Source organism: Gastrolobium bilobum, unplaced genomic scaffold (genome assembly GCF_033153095.1).
Source record: "Gastrolobium bilobum isolate Gb01-03AN ecotype WA unplaced genomic scaffold, APGP_CSIRO_Gbil_v1 utg1034, whole genome shotgun sequence".
In the NCBI taxonomy this organism is placed as follows: Eukaryota; Viridiplantae; Streptophyta; class Magnoliopsida; order Fabales; family Fabaceae; genus Gastrolobium; species Gastrolobium bilobum.
In genome coordinates, this window is record NW_026897770.1 from 322840 (window position 1) to 342766 (window position 19927).

A 19927-nucleotide genomic window follows, 5' to 3' on the forward strand; every position below is an offset into this window, starting at 1 on the left:
GCTTACTGGAGATAACTTTACAAGATAAATAACTTATATATATATATGAGGTATGATAATTTGACACCAGTGTCAAATTTTAAATTTGACACCTCATCTAATAGCTATAAGATCAAAAAAGATCAATGGTGTTACGTGCTTACAAATCAGAGTCGTTGATTTTTTTTATCTAACTGCTCTCAGATGAGGTGTCAAATTTGAAATTTGACACTGATATCAAAAGATCTTACCTCATATATATATATATGAGAAAAATGTTTATCCTTTTAAATGACACAATTTATATCTTTTCACTCTCTCAAAGAGGTGGGACCCACACCTTTATTTTTTTTTGTCAACTATCTTTCCTCCTTTATCTATGTGTTTCTCTTTCTTAAAATGACATAACCTTAGATCTTTTAAAATGATATACACTTTATCCTATATATATATATATATATATATATATATATATATATCGAAATCGAACTTAAATCAGCATGATAAATCATTCCATGTATTACAGTGTACGAGCTGTCACTGTGTTTTAATCTCTTGCTTACACGAGAGGAAAACATCACCCACCTTCACCCGCAACACTGACACGTGGATGCATGTTATTTTTAGCATCTTTTATTAAATAATAAAGCAAAATATTGTAACGTATTTTTTTTTTCTCGGATTAAAAAAGTAGAACCGGTATGATGTGCAAATAATAAATTTCATTGTCAAATATGAAAGCGTCGTTCTTAAACTTATAAATTAATTAAAGCTGTCATTTTTGTTTTATTTTATTTTTGTGGAAAGTTCTTTTTTAACCATAAAACACGAAGGAGAGTAAGCAATTCAAATATAAATATGGATTTTATCTATGAAGTAGTGGGAAATAAAATTATCTTATATATATATATATATAAAAATATATATGTGGTCCTTTTTTTTTTCTCTTTTCTTTTTATGTGATCTCTGTAAAATATATATATATATATATATATAGTTCGTTTTTTCTGCAGTTACTGCAGATAAGTTATCTGCAGTAAACCCAATACAACGTTATTTTGGGACGAAAATCATAGTGTTTTTGTAATTTTAATTTATTTCAGGATTATAATAGTCTTTATATTTATAATTTTTTAAGATTTCAATACCAAAACAACGTCGTTTAGGGAATAAATGCAGATAACTTATCTGCAGTAACTGCAGAAATATTTTTTTCCATATATATAACAATTTTAGAATTAACATGACGAGATATTATGTTTAGTGGTGACAATTTTGTTGGTATGACACAAACATAATATAAAAAATTCGTATTGGGTTGACTTGCTTTTAACTTCATATAATGTTTAAGTTAACAAAAAGTGATCCGAAAAAATTCGTGTCATGTCATGTCCTTAAACTCGAAATTGATCATCATTAATTTTTTTAGAGATTATTTGTGTCGTAAACAGATTATTTGTGTGTCGTGTCATATCGCATAATAAGCGATACACTATGAATTTGTGATTTATTTATGTCATATTATGTCAACTCGTAAAATAAGCGAGTCGTGTTCGTGTTGAAGATTTTAACCTAACTTCAAATTTATGTTCGTATTCGTGTATGTCGACCCGATTTTCCATTATTAATTATGTTTTTTTTTTTAAACATACTTTATTTATTTCTGTCCATCACAATCTCAAAAAATGAAAAAAGATAAATATTATTTGAAATTATAATATAATGATGTTATTGAAAAATATATAAAGTTAACATGAAAAAATATATACATAATATAGTCACGACGCAAGGGTGATACAGTCAGATCAAATGGACATTCAATTCAATCATAACTCTCTTGGTCTTATCCGAAGGTATAATTATGTGGTTGTTGTTCCATTTTTAACATTATCATTTTCTATCTTTCTTAAGTGTATTATGACTTCTTAGAATAAAATAAGATAATATTTATCTTCATAATAATAACTTTTTTTTTTTTTTTGCACGCCTTATTCTCTTCAAATTCATTAGGAACAAAAAAAGTAAAGATTTTTATATAAAAAAAAAGTAAAGACGATTCATTTATGATTTCTAATATGATATTTTCTTCAAATTCTTTCTTCATTGTTTGTATTAACTTATTTTATACTTAATTTAAAACTTTCTGAAATTTTTTTTTATAGAAAAAAGTATATTTTTCTCAAAAAATGTCAACTCTGGCATTAGCAGTTTCAACTTTCAACTATGAAGCAACAGTGGCCGCAATTTGTATGGTTCCAAAGGAATGAAAGTGAGGTTCTTTCCCTTTCACCAAACTAAAAGCACTAACAAAATTGAAGTAAAGTTAGTTGAAGTACCAAATTTTCAATTTGATTCCCCCCACCCCCCTTCCCTTTCACTTTGATCTCTATGCTCTCTCTCTCTCTCTCTCAATTCTTTTGTTACATTTTCTGAGTTGGTCAGGTGAGTTACATTTTTCTGCTCGAGATCTTTCGTAGCCGTTGTAGGTTATTCATTATTATATGCCGAACTCAAGAGACTAAGCAGAGTAGAATGTTTATATTATATGAATTTCCTTTTTGGAAGATTTAAAGTTCGTTTTAGCCTTTGTAGATGGGATCACTTGCCCGTTAATTTTGCTTTATTTATTTTATTGCATGTTAGTTACACCAAATTCATTGAAAAAAAGGACCTTTAGCTTGAGATTGTTCTGTTTCTAAGGGGGAGAGGGGTGGGGGGAACAATAAGGGGGAAACAAGTGTTATTGTTTTTCTGGGGTTGGAAATTACTGAGCTAAGAGTAGTGGAATGTGCACCCAATTTGTAAAGTTTTGATTTTGAAGAGGAAGTTTGTAGTGATTTTCTGGAGATCCGGGACTTGTTTAATCTCTTATGCCCCATGAGGACTTTATTCCCTGCTGAATCCTGTAAAGAAGCACACCCAAATGCTTTGAATCCACAGTCTTCACTCAAAATTGAAAGAGGGAAACTTTCCAAATTGTCATCATACTCATCTTCTGCCTCAATGTAAGTTTCTCTGCTCCTTTATTTAAATTTGAAGCTTAACTTTTTTCCAATTCAATTAATTAAGTGTTTTTTTTTTTTGGATGGGGACTGGGGTGTGTGGTTTTCTGTCATCTACTATAGAGAATCTCTAGTCAAGGTCCCACAACCACCTATACTCCCCTTGTTTAAACCTATTGATTATGTGGAAGTTTTAGCTCAAATCCATGAAGAACTTGAGTCTCGTCCTCCTCAAGAGAGATCGAATCTGTTTTTGTTACAATACCAGGTCTTTAGGGGCCTTGGGGAAGTTAAACTTATGCGTAGAAGCCTCCAGGAAGCTTGGCAGAGAGCCAACACTGTTCATGAAAAGATTATATTTGGGGCATGGTTGAAGTATGAGAAGCAAGGGGAAGAGCTAATAGCCGATTTGCTAACAACTTGTGGTAAATGTGCAAATGAGTTTGGGCCCATAGATGTAGCGTCTCAACTTCCATTTGATGTAAATGTAAGTTCCCAGAAGAGAGTGACCAACGAGAGTCACATTTCACAAAATGTTACTTTTACAATTGGAAATGAAAAAGTGATTTGTGATAGACAAAAAATTTCTGAACTTTCGGCACCATTTCATGCAATGCTAAAGGGGTATTTCAGTGAATCGCTCTCTGAGACTATAGATTTATCTGAAAACAATATCTCTCCATCAGGTATGAAGGCAATAAGTTATTTCAGTTTGACTGGCTGTTTAATTGAGGTCCCTCCAAATCTTTTGTTGGAGGTATTAGTTTTTGCAAACAAGTTTTGTTGTGATAGACTTAAAGATGCTTGTGATAGAAGACTTGCATCTTTAGTTTCCTCTAAAGAAGATGCTGTGGAGCTCATGGAATATGCTCTTAATGAAAATTCAGCTGTCCTTGCTGCATCTTGTTTACAGGTCCTTATATGTGATCTTCCAAACTGTTTGAATGACAATCGGGTGGTGGAGATATTTATTCATGCAAATAGGCAGCAGCTAGCATTCATGGTTGGGCCGGGTTTATTTGCACTTTTCTGTTTCTTAAGTGAAGTTTCCATGAACCTTAATTCTAGTTCCGACACAACAACTCATTTCCTGGAACGGTTAGTGGATTTTGCTGAAAATGACAAGATGAGACTTCTGGCTTTTCATAAATTGGGATGTGTAAGACTCTTAAGAAAAGAATACGATGAAGCACGTTGTCTTTTTGATGGGGCTGTAAATGCAGGCCATATTTATTCCATTGCAGGTTTAGCTAGACTGGACTTTATAAAGGGCGAGAAGCTTTCATCTTACGAGAAGCTCAACTCTATTATTTCCTCTGTTACTCCACTTGGATGGATGTATCAGGAAAGATCTCTATATTGTGATGGTAATGTAAGGTGGGTGGACCTTGAGAAAGCAAGTGAGCTGGACCCTACTCTTATATACCCTTACATGTATAGGGCAGCCTCTTTAATGAGGACACAGAATGCTCAAGCTGCACTGGCTGAAATCAATCGGATTCTTGGGTTCAAACTTTCATTAGAATGCTTGGAAATACGTTTTTTTATCTATCTGGCTCTTGAGGACTACAAAGCAGCTCTCTGTGATGTGCAAACAATTCTTACTCTGCGTTCAGATTATAGAATGTTTGAGGGGCGTGTAGCTGCATCCCAACTCTGTACTCTTGTGCGTGAGCATGTTGAACATTGGACAACAGCAGATTGTTGGGCACGGTTATATGACTGTTGGTCTGCAGTTGATGATATTGGGTCTCTATCTGTTATCTACCAGATGCTTGAATCTGATGCTACAAAAAGTGTTCTATACTTCAGACAGTCATTGCTTCTGTTGAGGTATGTTATGAATGTGTGGAAGCCGCTAGGAGTGGGCTAGTGGGGAAGGACTTAGTTAATGTGCAGGAGGTCATAAGTTCAAACCTCCATGCTGTCATTGTAATCCAAAAAAGAATGCTACAAATGTTTGGTAGTTGTCAATAGTTGTTAAAGGCTTGAACTAATTTATCATCATGTGTATAAGGAAATGTGACATGGTAATTGGAGTTTTATGTTTACAAATATCGAAACACTAACTAAAAGGACAGGTCAAACATAGCTAGCTACTTTTAGTCTGCCTGTTACATACACTTGAATTTTTTTTTATCTAAAAGTTGCCTCTGTGACAATTAGTTCAGCTGAAAAGGAGGAAAAACCCAAAACATATAAGATTTTCATTTGAAATCCAAGTTACCCCTGTGAAATTGTATCTGGACAGGGAGATTCTTAGGTGTCAGGGTTCTCTTCCATTTATCTAAATACTGACTTAAATTTAATAAGCTAAGAACTCTAAAAATTTGATATATTTATTTGATTTAGGCTTGGCTGTCCCGAGGCAGCTATGCGGAGTTTACAGTTAGCTCGACAACATGCATCAAGTGACCATGAACGACTCGTATATGAGGGGTGGATCTTGTATGATACAGGTCATTACGAGGAAGGTCTCAGGAAGGCTGAAGAGTCTATTAGTATAAAAAGGTCTTTTGAGGCCTTCTTCCTAAAGGCCTATGCATTGGCTGACTCTAGTCTAGATTCATCATATTCTTCAACTGTTATTTCACTTCTGGAAGATGCCTTGAGGTGTCCTTCAGATAATCTGCGCAAAGGTCAGGTATGGTTCTATTGTACTACTACTTTTGGAAAAATACTTCACTACTCAATAGCTGCTGGCCATGCATGTGTTAAGAACAGACTTCCAATTTCTAAATTGAATAAGTTGTTAGGTGGAGATTCATTATCTAACACGCCCTCTCATGCAAGAGCCTTTTGGGCTTGAACTTGGACAATGTAGAGGCCCATGTTTACCATGCTAAAATTCAACTTCATTTTAGAAGAACAAGGGCGGTAAAGTTTGAATCCCTGACCCCTTGGTCATTGAGGTTCTGATACCATCTTATGGACCAACTCTCCCAAAAAACTTATGCTGTTTGGTGGAGGCTATGAATGGTTCTATTCCTAACAGCTAAGAGACCTTTAATGTTGCATAGCTTTTATCTTCTCACTTTTCACCATTTTACCCTAATATTGCCTTTAAAGGAGATGATATCACTATTTGATCATGAATTTCTTTTAGTTCTTTTATGGGGATTGTAAAACCAAACTAAGAAAATGGGATGTGAAGGGGAGGTTAAATTGCTTTCTGTCTGTCTCTGTTGCCACTTTTTCCATCATTCACTTGGAAGTTGGCTTGTCTACTTGCTGCATTCACCTTGATTGCATTGACTTGAATCAGAGTTTTTCTGATGCGAGTTACTTGTGAGAAATCCAGCCTAAGCCTCATAAATTTATAATTGCAGTATTCACAGTAGTTTTAGGGGTGGACTAAACTAAATACAGCAAGCATATAATCTGTTTCCTATTCTCTTTACAGAATGTATCAGCTATTTATAAGGAATATCAACTTATTGTATCATCAAACAATAAACTGCGTCCTTCAAATGAAAATGATTCTTCACCCTATCCCCTTGCAATCTGAATTTTGGATTTTTACATTCATTTATGAGACAAGTTATATTTCTAAATTTTTTGTTAATAAACTCTTACAAATTTTCCTATGTACTCCCGGGAGTACATTCCTCTATTTTTGTACTCCCCAGAGTACATTGTCAAGTTTGTAAAAGTTTGTACACAAAAATTTTGTAAATATAGCATTCTTTTTCATTTATTATGGTTGATTGGTGGTTGTAAACTTTGGTCACTCTGTGAAAAAGTTCGGAAGGTGAACTATGAAGTTATGTTGTTTGAGCTGTAGGTAATACAAAAAATTGAAGTGATAGATATGCAGTGAAAGGATATAAACAAGCCTTTAATGTCAATACGTGAGGACTGATAAAGGCATAAAGTTGTTAGCTATTAGTACTCTATGTTCTTATAATATCTATATAATTATGCAACTTTGTACATAATAGTTTATAATTTTACTGCTTATTCTTCCTATCATGAATTAGCTCTCCCAAAAGTTTAAGCTACTAGGTGAAAACACATTAATGGTTTTTTTATATTATATCTCTAATACATAAGCTGTTCCTTTGTGATTCAAAGGTCACGGGTTTGAATCCGAGAAATAATCTCTTTGTAATTAAGCAAGGTAAAGTTGCGTTCAAGCCCTCGCCCCACCCTTGCTAGTCGGGATTTAATGGGGAGTGGTTTTCCTTTTTTTTAATCTCTAATACGCCCCTCATGCAAGAGTCCTTTACTCCTTTGGCCTGAAAGTGTGGACAATGCATTGGATAAATGCTTTGATATCATGTCATGAACCAACTATACTAAAACCTTAAACTGTTAGGTGAAGATACTTGATTGAATGTTTTATATTATATCTCTAACACATCCATTCAATTTTCCAGGCACTGAACAATCTTGGTAGTGTTTATGTTGACTGTGGAAAATTGGACTCTGCTGCCGATTGTTATATCAATGCACTGAAAATCCGACACACCCGAGCCCATCAGGGTCTTGCTCGTGTTCATTGTCTCAAAAATGATAAGACAGCTGCTTACATGGAAATGACTGAACTTATTGAGAAGGCAAAAAACAATGCATCTGCCTATGAGAAGAGGTCTGAGTACTGTGATCGTGAACTCGCAAAGGCAGATCTGGAGATGGTGACTAGATTAGATCCACTTCGAGTGTATCCTTATAGATATCGTGCTGCTGGTAAGTATTTTATCTTTCTTAACTTTGCATAATCATAAATCATAATGTCTAAGGATACTAATATGCTGTTAACTGTTAAGCACTCCTTAGTAATAATTACAGCCATGTTCAAAATATTAGATATTGTCCACTATTGTTGTCATTGTTGGGGGTGCTACTGCAATAACAAATTTTACTTTTTATTGCGGAATAGTTTTATTGCAGCTAGTACAGTAGTGCTGAACAATGTGTTTGGTGTATGTGGTTGCAGTATTGATGGACAATCATAAGGAAGAGGAAGCCATTGCGGAACTCTCCAGAGCTATTGCATTTAAATCTGATCTGCACCTCTTACATCTACGTGCAGCATTCCATGAACATAAAGGTGATGTCTTAGGTGCTCTAAGAGACTGTCGCGCTGCACTCTCGGTGGACCCAAACCACCAAGAAATGTTGGAACTTCACACTCGAGTTAACAGTCATGAGCCATGAGTCACCAACATATATGACTTTTCCCAGATGGAATTGCACATTGAAAACTTGTAACCTTGGCTGCATTCAGCTGAGTCATGAAAATCAAATTTGTAAAATGGAAAGTATAGTTAAATCATATTCCTGTCTATAGTAATGTAAATGTGAATTGTTACCATTTCCCCCCGAGGGTGTGGTCCCAATTTTGGAATTGATCTTGATTTTTTTGGGGTATATTATTTGTGTCAGATATGTTGTTTATCTCCCATGCGCTTCTTGATTAAAATGGTATACAAGCAATGCTTATTTACTGTTTAATACATAGTCTTTAATCACAAAAGGCTTTAATAGCTCTCCTGTTGCTGCGGATCAGAAAATTTGCAGCAACACTTACTTTCACCAGGATCCGGTTTCGTATCTTGGAATTTTTTTTTTTTTAATTTCAGGATCAGGATCCGGCTCCGTATCTTATGTAAATATATTTGCTGCAAGTTTTTTCATCAGCAGTGACAGCAAAAATGAGGAACCCATCACAAAATGGTAAAATGCTTGAAATCCTGTTAATTATATAATTTAAGGGTTTAATTTAAGGAAAATATTACTCTCCTTTTACATAAGATAACTTCTCTTCTATTCTGTCACTTCAATTTTAGCACCTCACTTTTTTTTTTCTTGTAATGGTGGGACCCACCTATTTTCTCTCTACAACATAAGATAACTATCTTATGTAAAAGGAGAATAATAAAACCCTTAATTTAAACCCAAAATGAATTCACTCATCTCCTTATCATTTTGTTTACTTCCCAAACACTGAAATATAAACTAACTTTCATTTCAGCATCATATCTCCTTATTGTCATTTGACTTCAAGCCCATCTTTATTCATCTTTAAGAGAAATTATTGGCTGCAGCTATCTAAATACACTAGTGGACCAAACTCCTTTGGAACATGTGATAAGAAACCTGAGTCTTTTAACTAGAGGTCTCGAGTTCGAGCTCTAGAAATGAAAAAAAAAAAAAAAAGGATTTGGAATAGCTGCCCCCGAAAAGGTCCGACAATACTCGATGGGGATTAGTTTTCAGTTACCGCTGGAGAATACCCTTGAGATTATTCAAAAAAATAAATAAAAAATAAATACACCGGTGATGGTTTGGTTTAAGTTACCATCCAATTCAGTCATTTGATCTTACTTTCCTTTTGATGTTCCAGCCACTGTTGTCTAAAGCTACGTTGTGGTGGTATAGAGCACTTAGCAATGCCCTTCATCAAATTTCTGTTGCAATCTAGATATTGTTAATCGAGAAGGATGGAATGGTGACCTTGACTTCGTTTTGTACATGCAATTAAGTTCTTAGGCCGTACTTGCTTGCTGCAAACCAATGGAGAAGCAACAAACAACTAATTAAGGAAGCTAATTGGTGAACCTCTTTTTATAGATGGATCGGTGGAAAAAAATGTCTCTCATTTCATCAGTAATCAATCAATGGAAACACTAGACCAGTGGTCTATAAGACTATAACGGCAGTTTGAGCCAACCATACAATAAGGGTGTGCACTACGACTATTTTGTTCCCTGTTTCTGAAAAGAAATAATTCTTTTCTAATTCTGTGCTTACAGTTTCTCAGAAAAAAAAATGTGTTTTATAACATGTTTTATTTTTATTCTGAAAATGAGAATTGCGTTTGATAACACAACAAATAATAGAATAAAAAATATGCTATTAAGCATAAATTTTTTTCAAATCATCACTTTCCTTTTCATATGGTGTGGTGATGGTGGCGATGATGGTGGTTTAGTAGTGGCGTCGTGGTGGTGGTAGTGATGGTGATGGCATGATGGCGGTGGCCGTGGTGGTGGTAATGGTGGCCTATGAAGCACCGACTCCGACACGGCGTTTTCGATACGATCCAAATACGTTCTCGATACGACCATTAATTCGTCGATACGATACAATACGTTCCCGATACGCGTATCGGATACGTTGGAAAAAAAAATTCGGAGTATCGGTGCTTCATAGATGGTGGCATGGTGGTGGTAGTGATGGTAGTGATGGTGACGGTAGTGGTTGCGGCGATGGTGGTGGTGATGGTGACGGTGATGGTAGTGATAATGGTTGTGACGGTGGTGGTGATGATGGTGATAGTGACGGTGACCTAGAGGTGGTGGTGGTGACAACAATGGCCGCAGCGATGATGGTGGTAGTAGTGGTGGTGATGGTGATGACATGGCGGTGGCGGTGGCGGTGGTGTAGTGGTGGTGGTAATGGCGTGATAATGGTAGTGGTGGTGGCGGCGGTAGTGGTGGTGATGGCAGTGGCTGCGACGATGATGATGATAATGACATGGCGGTGGGGGTGGTGTAGTGGTGGCGGCGCCGGCGGCAGTGACAGCGACGATGGTGATGATGATGACATGGTGGTGGTAGCGGCGGCAGTGTAGTGGTGGTGATGGCGGTGACGATGGCGGTAGTAGTGGTCACGTGGTGGTGGTTGGTGATTGTGGTAGTGATAATGGTGGTGACAGTGATGGTAGTGGTGGTGGTGGTGGTGGTGGCGGTGGTGATGGTGGTACGACGATGGTGGCAATGGTGGGACGGTGGTGGCAGTGGTGATGATGGTAGTGGTGGAGAGTAATTGAGAGAGACAAGTGTTTCTCATTTTGTGTCCGGGAACAAAAAACAAATTTTTTGATTCTTTTTTCTGTTTTCCAGCACAACAATTAAACCGGTTCATCTCAGGAACAAAATATAAATCGATTTTACCAAACGAATTTTTTATCCATGTCTGCTTTCGGGAGCAAAAATTAAAAAAGTATTAATTCCGAAAAGATTGTCATGCACACCCTAAGTAAATCTATATTTAATCACCACCCCAAAAGCTAGTGACGTCAAGGTCCATAACAGCCCACTAGTTAAGCAGTGGAACTCGACAAAGCCCCTTAACCCGGGTCCTGGGCTTTCACCCCATCATCTTTGGATCACCGCCACTACACCCACGATCACCACTTGTGGAATTCTAGCTTTGAGCATTTTGAGCGACAGAATGAACCACCTAGCATTTTGAGCATTTCCTACTGCTATCAATTCAGAGCATCTATTCATTCCCAAGTGTTCACACATACGCCATTGATTTGCACCATCGGATTGTTGGCTGGAAATTATGTCCAATCTCTTGCCAATTATCTCTACCTTTTTTTCGTAAATAGAATCACTAGCTTCTTTGCTAGACATTTATGTTCAATACTCAAAAGACTTTCTATACGAGAGAAATGTTTTTAAAGTACCAACATTTTGAAATAGTTATTGCACGGGGTCAAACTTTCTTTTTGGACATCATTATCAGATACTCTTGCATCGCATCCTACACTTTTAATTGTATTTTGTTGAAATATTTGTACTTCATTAAAATTGAGTTTTTGGTTTTGTGTGGTTGTAGTATTGAGAGAGAATTGCTATATTTTCTTACGTGAGTAATTAGGAGCATCATAAAGAAAATTTATGAAGATTAACCAGTCACACAAAGCAAATAAGATATCTATGGCAAGTATATTTCTTAAGGGGGTGTTTGGTTAAGGAGAAATTTTTTGAATACTAGGGAAATGTAATTGATGGGGAAATGATTGGAAAGTGAGATAAAGTGAGATAGGTAGGAAAATGTAAAAAAAAAGTTGTTTGTTGAGAAAAAACTTTACTGAGTAAATTAGGTAAATTTTATGAAATCCGTGTTTGATTGAAGGTAAAATATAGATGGGAAAAGAAGTATTGTTTACGAAAATAGCCCTGATATTAAAATTTTAATTCGGTGGCTACAAACAGGGTTGTCAAAACCCACCGTTCACCTTTGAAAAAATTGATTGTTGCCAACGACCATGAATGAATGGATTTTTTAGTTGTCAAGATCCTGTGGGGTACTGTTTAGTCATTCTCAGTGATGTTTGATGATCACTTCCTATCTTCCCTTCTTTGACATGTGCTCAAGCTTGTACATGCAGACCATGAAATCTGTATTACATATACGAGACATCTTTTTAGTGAAATATAAGTTGGTTTTTATCCTTCTAAGAATTATCTTGTTGCATATTAATCCAAATAAATTCAAATCCATCTATAGCATGGTGAATTGGAATCTAGAGGTAAATAGAGAAAACTGTCAAAGTTATTAATTAGAACAGCTTCGATGAATTGAAAATTAGATTTTAATCTCTACTTTTTGCCAAAGGGAATTGGGGGCCTGTAAAGAATCCTGAGATATTGGACGCTAATGAAAGATGATGGCCAGGGGCTAAACAATAGTTGAATTGAAATTGAATAGTAAAGGTGTCATTGACCTGTTTATTTTCGAAACAAAAGTCAATTGTCTTAAATGATTTGGTTGTTTCTCAGACTTTGAACGTTTCCATGGAGTAGACACTGACTTAAGTCTTAACAGTGTATCCTGATACCTATGTTACTAAAAATCTCAGCTTAATTAAATGGAACGAAGCACAATTTATTAACACTGGTTTATGTTGATAATGCACTCAAATCCAATAACAACAAAGGATAAAAACATCTGACATTTATAATAAATAACACAGTTACAAGTCAACAAAGGAAAAGGACTAAAAAAGTTTTACAGCATAACCACAAAGCCTTCATTAATCAAAGGTCCATATACAAGCTGATTTACATCCAACTTAAACGCATAATTGTTAAAACCGACACCCTACATCAAACACAGTCGGTTGAATGGTTTAGGTTGAGGGCCTTTGGAATTTATGTGGGATGACATGGATCAGCAATTTTTCAAACCATCAGTAGTTGAAGACCCTGCTGCAACAAGTAGTTGAGGCAAGTTAAAAACAACTACAAATGGCAGTAGACAATGCACAGAATGAAGACCATGCTGACAGAATATATATCATTGAGTGAAAGAAAGAATGCATAAAAGAAATATATCATCAATAACCAGGAGTTCAACAAAAAAAAACCATATAAACCAATAACACTACGAAGTTTATCATCAGTGAATATTATCTTCCCAAATATCATGTCAGCTTCCGCAAAGGTAGCAAATTAGCATTTCACCCACCCACAAAGAACTTCTTGCTGGGAACCTAGATAAACCAGCCAAACTTTGGTTATAACTTAAGGTTATTCGTCAGAAACAATTTTTAATGGTCAGTTTCTGTCCTCTACAAATCCTGCAACCACATTGATGTTCTAAGCATTGCCCACTGTACCATGTATGACAAATACTTCAAATTGTATCCAAGATTTCATTAAACTTGACATGTCTTTACCTTCACAAATATCCCAAACCAAACATATGACCATGACTCTGCAAAATGAGAACCCATGCAACAGATTTAGTGCTGCAAAACCCCCCACATGTTCATGTAGAATGGACTATTTCCAAGACACTTACTAACCCTTTTAAATTAAAAAAAATAAAATCCCAGATCATGATACAAAGCTGAGGTCACAACAACATGCCTTCCTCAAGGCCCAAGATCTTGCAGGAAACATCAGAGCTGTAACACACAAATGCAAAATTTATTCACTGTTGACACTCCATAATCGATGGGAAATCATATGCGTGACATGCACATAATGAATAGACAGCAGGTCTAACAAAACCCACATCTGTATAGATAGTATCAGTCAAAAACAAAAAAGAAAAAGAAAACAAGAAATGACAGTTTTGTTCTCACCCAACCCCCAAATTAATTCGAATGCTACAAATTCAACCATTCAATTCTACGCGAAAACCATGCTTTAACCAATTCAGACTTCAAAAACTATATCATAGATAAGTTTTCACGGCAACAATGGGCACCAATTGTTCTCACGTTTCGTTATTACGAACCAACAACTATTGGTGTTGTTATCAGTAGTTGAATTGATAATTAAATAAAACCCAATACCTATTAAACCAAAACTGAAACAAGTTTTACGGGTAGCAAGAACTGAAAACTAAATCTACAACTTCAAAGTCCAATATTCGAAAACAATAATAACAAAAAAACAGACACCAATTTTGTCAGAAACCAACTAAATTGCAACATACAGATAAACAGAACAAGTTTCTTCAAATTTTAGGAACAAAAAATTCAAAAATCTAACCCAATCACTCGAATCATAAGCATAACGGACATAAGAGATGGAACAAACCAGGGTCATCGGAATATCGATCGGCGCGGGAATAAGGGGGAGGAGGATCTCGGTGGAGTCCGCTGGGCTCGAAATCGCCGGAACGACCACCGGCGGAGGCGCCGCCGCCGCCCTCGCTGTGGGAAGGGCGGACGACGAGGCTGCTCAAGAGAGGCTGGTGATGGTGCGGCGGCGCTTGTTCCTTGTCCCTCGATGAAGCCATAATTCTTTGTGGAGAAGATTGAAAATAGTTAGCTCAGATACAAAACAGAAATCTCAGGTTCAACACCGGAGAAATTTTTTCACCTACATGCAAGGCTTCAAATTAAAATGTAACACCATGGATGAAGGGAACAACACTGCCATTTGTGTGGAAAATACCGAAAACCACAGACACAATTTTTTTTTTTCCTCCGAACTTATCTCCCGCGAACCAACCTTCCTACTCACTGATGGTTGGAGAAAGGAATCAGACCACATAAAGGAAGATGGTGAAGACTATTTTGCTTCTTCATTTCGCTTGCATGTTTCCGTCTCCGTCTGTGCGGTATTTGGAAAGTGACAGGGGAACATATGTAGTCAGCAAATTGGTACGGCCATTTGCATTCGCGCGCTAAATGATGAAACTCTCTCAGCCAAACATGGCTATTGTATTTCCCCACTTCACATTTCCCTATCATTCTCCTCAAAAACCTTCAACCAAACACCCCTCAAGAAGTTTATTATGTTGATTAGTTATCCTGCTTCATTGGTTATATTATAGCCCCTCTCGGAATGTCGTCGTACCATTAGGCTATTGGGTGCCTTTGTGTGGAAAAATTAATTGAATAATTACCCTAGAAACAATCTTTTGTTCTTTAAAATCCTAAACATGTTAAGTCCTAACTCCTAACTACTAGTATTAAAGTAACATGTCTTTATTATCATTTCACCTAAAAAGTATATGTTCATTGAAATATATGAATTTTTTAAAAAAAAAAAAAAAAAAAAAAAAACTTGGGTACAATCGCAGAAGATACTCTTGATAAATTTTTACCCAAAAAAAGTGATAAAAAATTAATTTTACGTGCAAACATTCAAAGAAGGATTTTAAGTAAAATTGACATCATACTCTGAGGTGAAAGATGTCTTCTTTTACAACATGATTTTTCGCAACTTGAGTGGGAATCTTCTTATATCATGGACTTAAAAAAGAAAGGAAAAAAAAAAACTCTGGTGGAAATTTTCCAATTTTTGTTATGTAAGGTTGAGATTAATTGAGAAAAGCAAATTTGGTGACAAGTTCCAGACTAGTACTTTGCTACTTCCGCAACAGCCCAAGGCCCGCCCTCAATGAAAAAAAATAAAATAAAGTAATCCCAAAACAATTGGCCCGTAATATTTTCTTGCACTTTGTTGAGATATATAGTCCCACATTGATTGTATGGACAATTAATATGACCTATATAAGGCCTTGGGCACTCCCACCCCTTGAGCTAGCTTTTGGGGTGGTGATCCCAATGTTTTTTACATGGTATCAGAGCCTCACCGTCCCCCGCTTTAAAAAGTGGAATTAAAATAAAAAAAATATTGTAAAGAACCTTGGGATCACCACCCTAAAAGTAGTCACTCAAGCTCTGATACCATATAAAGAACCTTGGGATCACCACCCCAAAAGCTAGCTCAAGGGGTGGGAATGCCCAAGGCCTTATATAGGTCATATTAATTGTCCATCCAATCAATGTGGGACTATATATCTCAGCACACTATTTGTAATGCAGCTATTTTTTTGTTTAGTTACCATACTCATCGTGTGTTTAATTAAAAATCGATATTATATACGAAAATAAAATAAAATAAAAGCTCTTTTTAATTTATTATTTGTAAATTCAGTGTTAAATGTTTTGTATACATTAAAGATGCGAGGGCATCTTACTAAGAAAAGAGAAAATAAGTCACTTAATTTATATTATGTTGAAGCGGTTTATTTATGGTCTCTATTTTTTTAAAAAAAAATAATTATTAATAATCATATTAAATTTTAAAATCATATTAAATTTTAAAAAGTTAATAAAAAATAAAAAATTATTGTTATTATTATTATCCATTTAAAGATCTGAAAATAAAAATAAAATAAAATTAAGTTATAAATATATCTTCAATTAAAATAATAGTCATAGTTTACTTCAAATATTTTTAAGATTTCTAAATTAAAAATAATAAGCATTAAATAATCACATAGACTTGAAATATTAAAAAATAATTATTACTTTTTAAAATTCAAAATAAAATACCCTTTTAAAATTTTCACCCTAACATAAATAATTTTTTCTTGTCTAGCTGGCGTTTTATTATTAGCTCTTTGACCAAACGATAGTGTTTGACCTTTTAATCTACTAATTTGATATCTAATTAGTATATATTATCGTTGGGGATCTTCAAGTCGCACAGGGCCGAGCAGATTTGAATCCCTCCCATGTGCAAGAGGAGTGGATTCTCTTATATATTAATTAATATGATCATGTCATGTGGGGTAATTATAATTATACATGGGTGAGTTAACAGTAATAAAGGAAAAGAGACAAAAAATATAAGAATATAAAGTTACACAATTATCATCGTTGATTTAATTATTAATAATTAAGATTCTTCTACATGACATGATCATGTTAAATTACATACGAAAATATCTATTTTTGTTGGGGAGGGATCATTTGACTCCAGAGTAAGATTTAAAAGTTTTACTCCTCATCCCAACCCTTGATTTCCGTTCATCCAACGGTTAGCATTTATTTAAAATTAATAATTAATTAATTGTTGTAACTTATTAAATGTTAACCGTTGGATGAACGGAAATCAAGGGTTAGGATGATGAGTAAGAATTTTAAATCTTACTCTGGAGTCAAATGATTCCTCCCCATTTTTGTTAAATTTTGAATTTGCACGAACTTGGACCGTATATGAAGTGACACAATCCTAACCATCCGAGCCCTTTATAAAAATGTATCGAAAATTTTTACCCCCATTTTTTTATTCCACTGTTTCTACCAAATCTTTTTGATTCAAATCTTTTTCATTCAAAATATCTTTCTTCCCAATTTTTTTCCGTTGGCCGAGGGAAGCTTGCAGCAGCGCATTTGACAAGGGAGCAATTTTTTTTTCAGCCAACGTTTTTGCATTCAACCCGGCTGCAGAGGGATTATAGCAATTTTTTTTTTCCACCGAACACTTTCCATTCAAACCGGGGGTTGCAGCATTTCTGAATTTTTTTTTCATTTAAACCGTTTTCTTTCCATTTTCCAGCAAACACAAGTGGGGTCTTCTGCATTTGACAAGGTAACTTTCCTTTGATTCAACTTTTCCAGCAAACACAACTACACGTGTGGTCGTCTTATACATTTGACAAGGTAACCTTTCTTTACTCAACTTTACACATTTCTAAATTTGTTTTTGTCTAATTATATTTATTTTAATTATATAATGATTATTTCTTAGTAATTATTTTAATTAGTTATTCCTTATTAGATGCAATATTTCTTATGTTATTCTAAATATTTGACATGTGTATTTAGATATTATGTTTAATATTTAGATAATTAGATATTTATGTAATTAGATAATTATATAATATTTAGATATTTAGATAATTAGATAAATTTAAATAATAATTAGATATTTGACATGTATAATTAGATAATTAGATAAAATTTATATAATCGGATAATAATTAGATAATTTGTAATTACATAATTAGATAATAATTATATATTTAGATAATATTTAGATATATTATAACGCAAGCATGTGTGATTAATTATATTTAGATATTTGACATAATAATTAGCCATTGATGAGTAGTGTTTAGTTTTTTAATAATATAATTTAGAATAATTGATTTGTGATTAATACTTATGATTTATTTTAAATAGTGAATAGTTGTTATAATTTTTTAAATTAATTCTTTTGTTTTATCCTAACATAGATATGTGTTGTGTAATTAATTATATGTAGAGACTTTACCTAATACTCAGTGGTTAATGAGTAGTTTTTAGTTTTTTAATAATCTAATTTAGAATAATTGATTTGTGATTAATATTAGAGTTTCTTTTAATTAGTGAATTGTTGTTATACTTTTTAAATTGAAACTTTTGTGTTATCATTTTATAGTGTGTTAATAACGTTATTTATGTAGCTTACAAAAAAAAAATAACGTTATTTATATTATCATTATTTAGGGATGGCATACGGTGATTTATCTGAGAGACGTCTTCATCCCGATACTCGCGACAATTCTATATTATTCATGCAATGTACACACCGTTCAGAGGTGGCTTGGATGGAGGACCCGAATTATAAGTCTCTGAATATCAGAAGTGGACGGCTAGCAGGTTGGATGTTTTTCCAGAGCCCATTGTACCTTATTTATGTTGTGTTTGTTTTCTTGGTGTTACTCAGATGGCCCGTATGGAGGTATTTTATATGCTACATATATAAAATTAATATAAAAAATCTTATGAAACAATTTAATTGATTTATTTTGATTAATATTTTATCGTTTGCTGATTGATAGTTCATTAGTCACAGCTCCAGTTGAGCGATGGAGACCGGAAACTCAAACATTTTATATGCTTCCGAGAGAGGTTACTGTAACACTCGAGGATGTTGCAATGATCACCAGTCTTCCTACGGATGGTGAACCTGTTACTGGCATGTCCAAAACACAAGATTTCATACGTTTGGTTTCTCAACTTCTTAGGAGGACCCCGAGTTCATCTGATCTAAGGGGTGGTACTCTTAAGACTTCATGGTTGGATCGACTTTTTACAAACGTCGAGGATTGGATGCAGGATGAAGAGGATCTTATCTGCTTCGTGTGAGCTTACATATTACACCTTATTTTAGACTTTTTACTTGCGGATCACAATGGTGGTAGGCTTTTTACCATGACATACATTATTAAATCATTAACAAATATTTCATTTAACAAATGAATTACATGTAATCATAACTAAATTTAATAAGTCATTCTTTAATTGCGCATTATGGAATTTATGGTCGAATTGCTGGCAATGTGTCTGATTAGGGATGACAAAAATGAGCTAACTCGTCAGGTTGGCTCGTAACCCGCATAAAATGAGTCGAGTTAGGTTGGCAAAAATGAACTGACAACTCGAGCCAGCTCGAAAAAAATTGAGCCAACCCATGGGTTAAACGAATCAACTCGCGGGTTGTTTTTTTATTTATTAAAAAAATACAAAAGAATAATATCAAAGACCTAAATGTTGCCGTCACTTTCTTCTCTGCACGCTTTCTTCCTTTGGGATGCACGCTTTCTTCCACAAACTACCTGAAGCAATTCACACAGGTTTTACCTGGTGTGGGTTGGATTGAAACATATATAGATTCGACTAGTTTGTATAATTTAATATTCAAGATTAACCCCTTCTCTTCGTGGCTGTTTGGCGGCTTGTTTCATTGGGAATTAAGGCCATCCATCTAATAGGTGACATACTAAATTTCCATTTTTTTAATGATTTGTAATAATATCTGAAAGTTATGTCTCAAATCAGAAAGTGGGTTGTTGAAAGATATGTATTTTCCACCTTTCATTTGATCACATTATTCATCCTCTATAATCCAAAATAAGTTTCTTTCCTTTTTTATTTTTTTTGGTGGGGGTTTATGATGTGGCGTGTA

At 34.7% G+C, this 19927-nt stretch overlaps 3 protein-coding genes across 6 annotated transcripts; 2 read left to right on the plus strand and 1 right to left on the minus strand.

Annotated features, from left to right (window-relative positions):
• The first annotated feature begins 2697 nt into the window (after nucleotides 1-2697).
• Nucleotides 2698-8380, plus strand: LOC133310119 (ETO1-like protein 1). 2 transcript variants are annotated; one of them, XM_061511011.1, is made up of 5 exons: nucleotides 2698-2984; nucleotides 3105-4814; nucleotides 5334-5625; nucleotides 7361-7670; nucleotides 7921-8380. In XM_061511011.1, the coding sequence occupies exons 1-5, from the start codon at nucleotides 2857-2859 to the stop codon at nucleotides 8139-8141; spliced, it is 2661 nt and encodes an 886-aa protein (XP_061366995.1). In that variant the 5' UTR covers nucleotides 2698-2856; the 3' UTR covers nucleotides 8142-8380. The 2 variants fall into 2 exon arrangements, with proteins under 2 accessions (XP_061366995.1, XP_061366996.1); XM_061511012.1 differs by lacking the exon at nucleotides 7921-8380 and having other exon boundaries at nucleotides 5334-5620; nucleotides 7361-7519.
• A 4314-nt stretch (nucleotides 8381-12694) lies between these two features.
• Nucleotides 12695-14831, minus strand: LOC133310130 (uncharacterized). 3 transcript variants are annotated; one of them, XM_061511025.1, is made up of 3 exons: nucleotides 14562-14831; nucleotides 14273-14478; nucleotides 12695-12928 (listed from the first exon to the last, which is right to left on the minus strand). In XM_061511025.1, exons 1-3 carry the CDS (start codon nucleotides 14729-14731, stop codon nucleotides 12894-12896), a joined length of 411 nt encoding a protein of 136 aa, XP_061367009.1. In that variant the 5' UTR covers nucleotides 14732-14831; the 3' UTR covers nucleotides 12695-12893. The 3 variants fall into 3 exon arrangements, with proteins under 3 accessions (XP_061367009.1, XP_061367008.1, XP_061367010.1); XM_061511024.1 differs by having other exon boundaries at nucleotides 12695-12931; XM_061511026.1 differs by having other exon boundaries at nucleotides 12695-12931; nucleotides 14273-14831.
• A 3636-nt stretch (nucleotides 14832-18467) lies between these two features.
• Nucleotides 18468-19107, plus strand: LOC133310108 (serine/threonine-protein phosphatase 7 long form homolog). Its single transcript, XM_061510995.1, has 2 exons — nucleotides 18468-18700; nucleotides 18801-19107. The coding sequence occupies exons 1-2, from the start codon at nucleotides 18468-18470 to the stop codon at nucleotides 19105-19107; spliced, it is 540 nt and encodes a 179-aa protein (XP_061366979.1).
• The last annotated feature ends 820 nt before the right edge of the window (nucleotides 19108-19927 follow it).

What these genes read in the sequence shown, in the direction of transcription:
- LOC133310119 (XM_061511011.1), top strand. Translation starts at nt 2,857, where the DNA reads ATGAGGACTTTATTCCCTGCTGAATCCTGTAAAGAAGCACACCCAAAT. An exon ending in TACTCATCTTCTGCCTCAAT is followed by an intron (nt 2,985 to 3,104) that starts GTAAGTTTCTCT and finishes CATCTACTATAG; the next exon opens with AGAATCTCTAGTCAAGGTCC. An exon ending in TTATAGATATCGTGCTGCTG is followed by an intron (nt 7,671 to 7,920) that starts GTAAGTATTTTA and finishes ATGTGGTTGCAG; the next exon opens with TATTGATGGACAATCATAAG.
- LOC133310108 (XM_061510995.1), top strand. Translation starts at nt 18,468, where the DNA reads ATGGCATACGGTGATTTATCTGAGAGACGTCTTCATCCCGATACTCGC. An exon ending in CTCAGATGGCCCGTATGGAG is followed by an intron (nt 18,701 to 18,800) that starts GTATTTTATATG and finishes GCTGATTGATAG; the next exon opens with TTCATTAGTCACAGCTCCAG.
- LOC133310130 (XM_061511024.1), bottom strand. Translation starts at nt 14,731, where the DNA reads ATGTGGTCTGATTCCTTTCTCCAACCATCAGTGAGTAGGAAGGTTGGT. An exon ending in TTTAATTTGAAGCCTTGCAT is followed by an intron (nt 14,479 to 14,561) that starts GTAGGTGAAAAA and finishes TTCTCCACAAAG; the next exon opens with AATTATGGCTTCATCGAGGG. An exon ending in TCGATATTCCGATGACCCTG is followed by an intron (nt 12,932 to 14,272) that starts GTTTGTTCCATC and finishes TACTTGTTGCAG; the next exon opens with CAGGGTCTTCAACTACTGAT.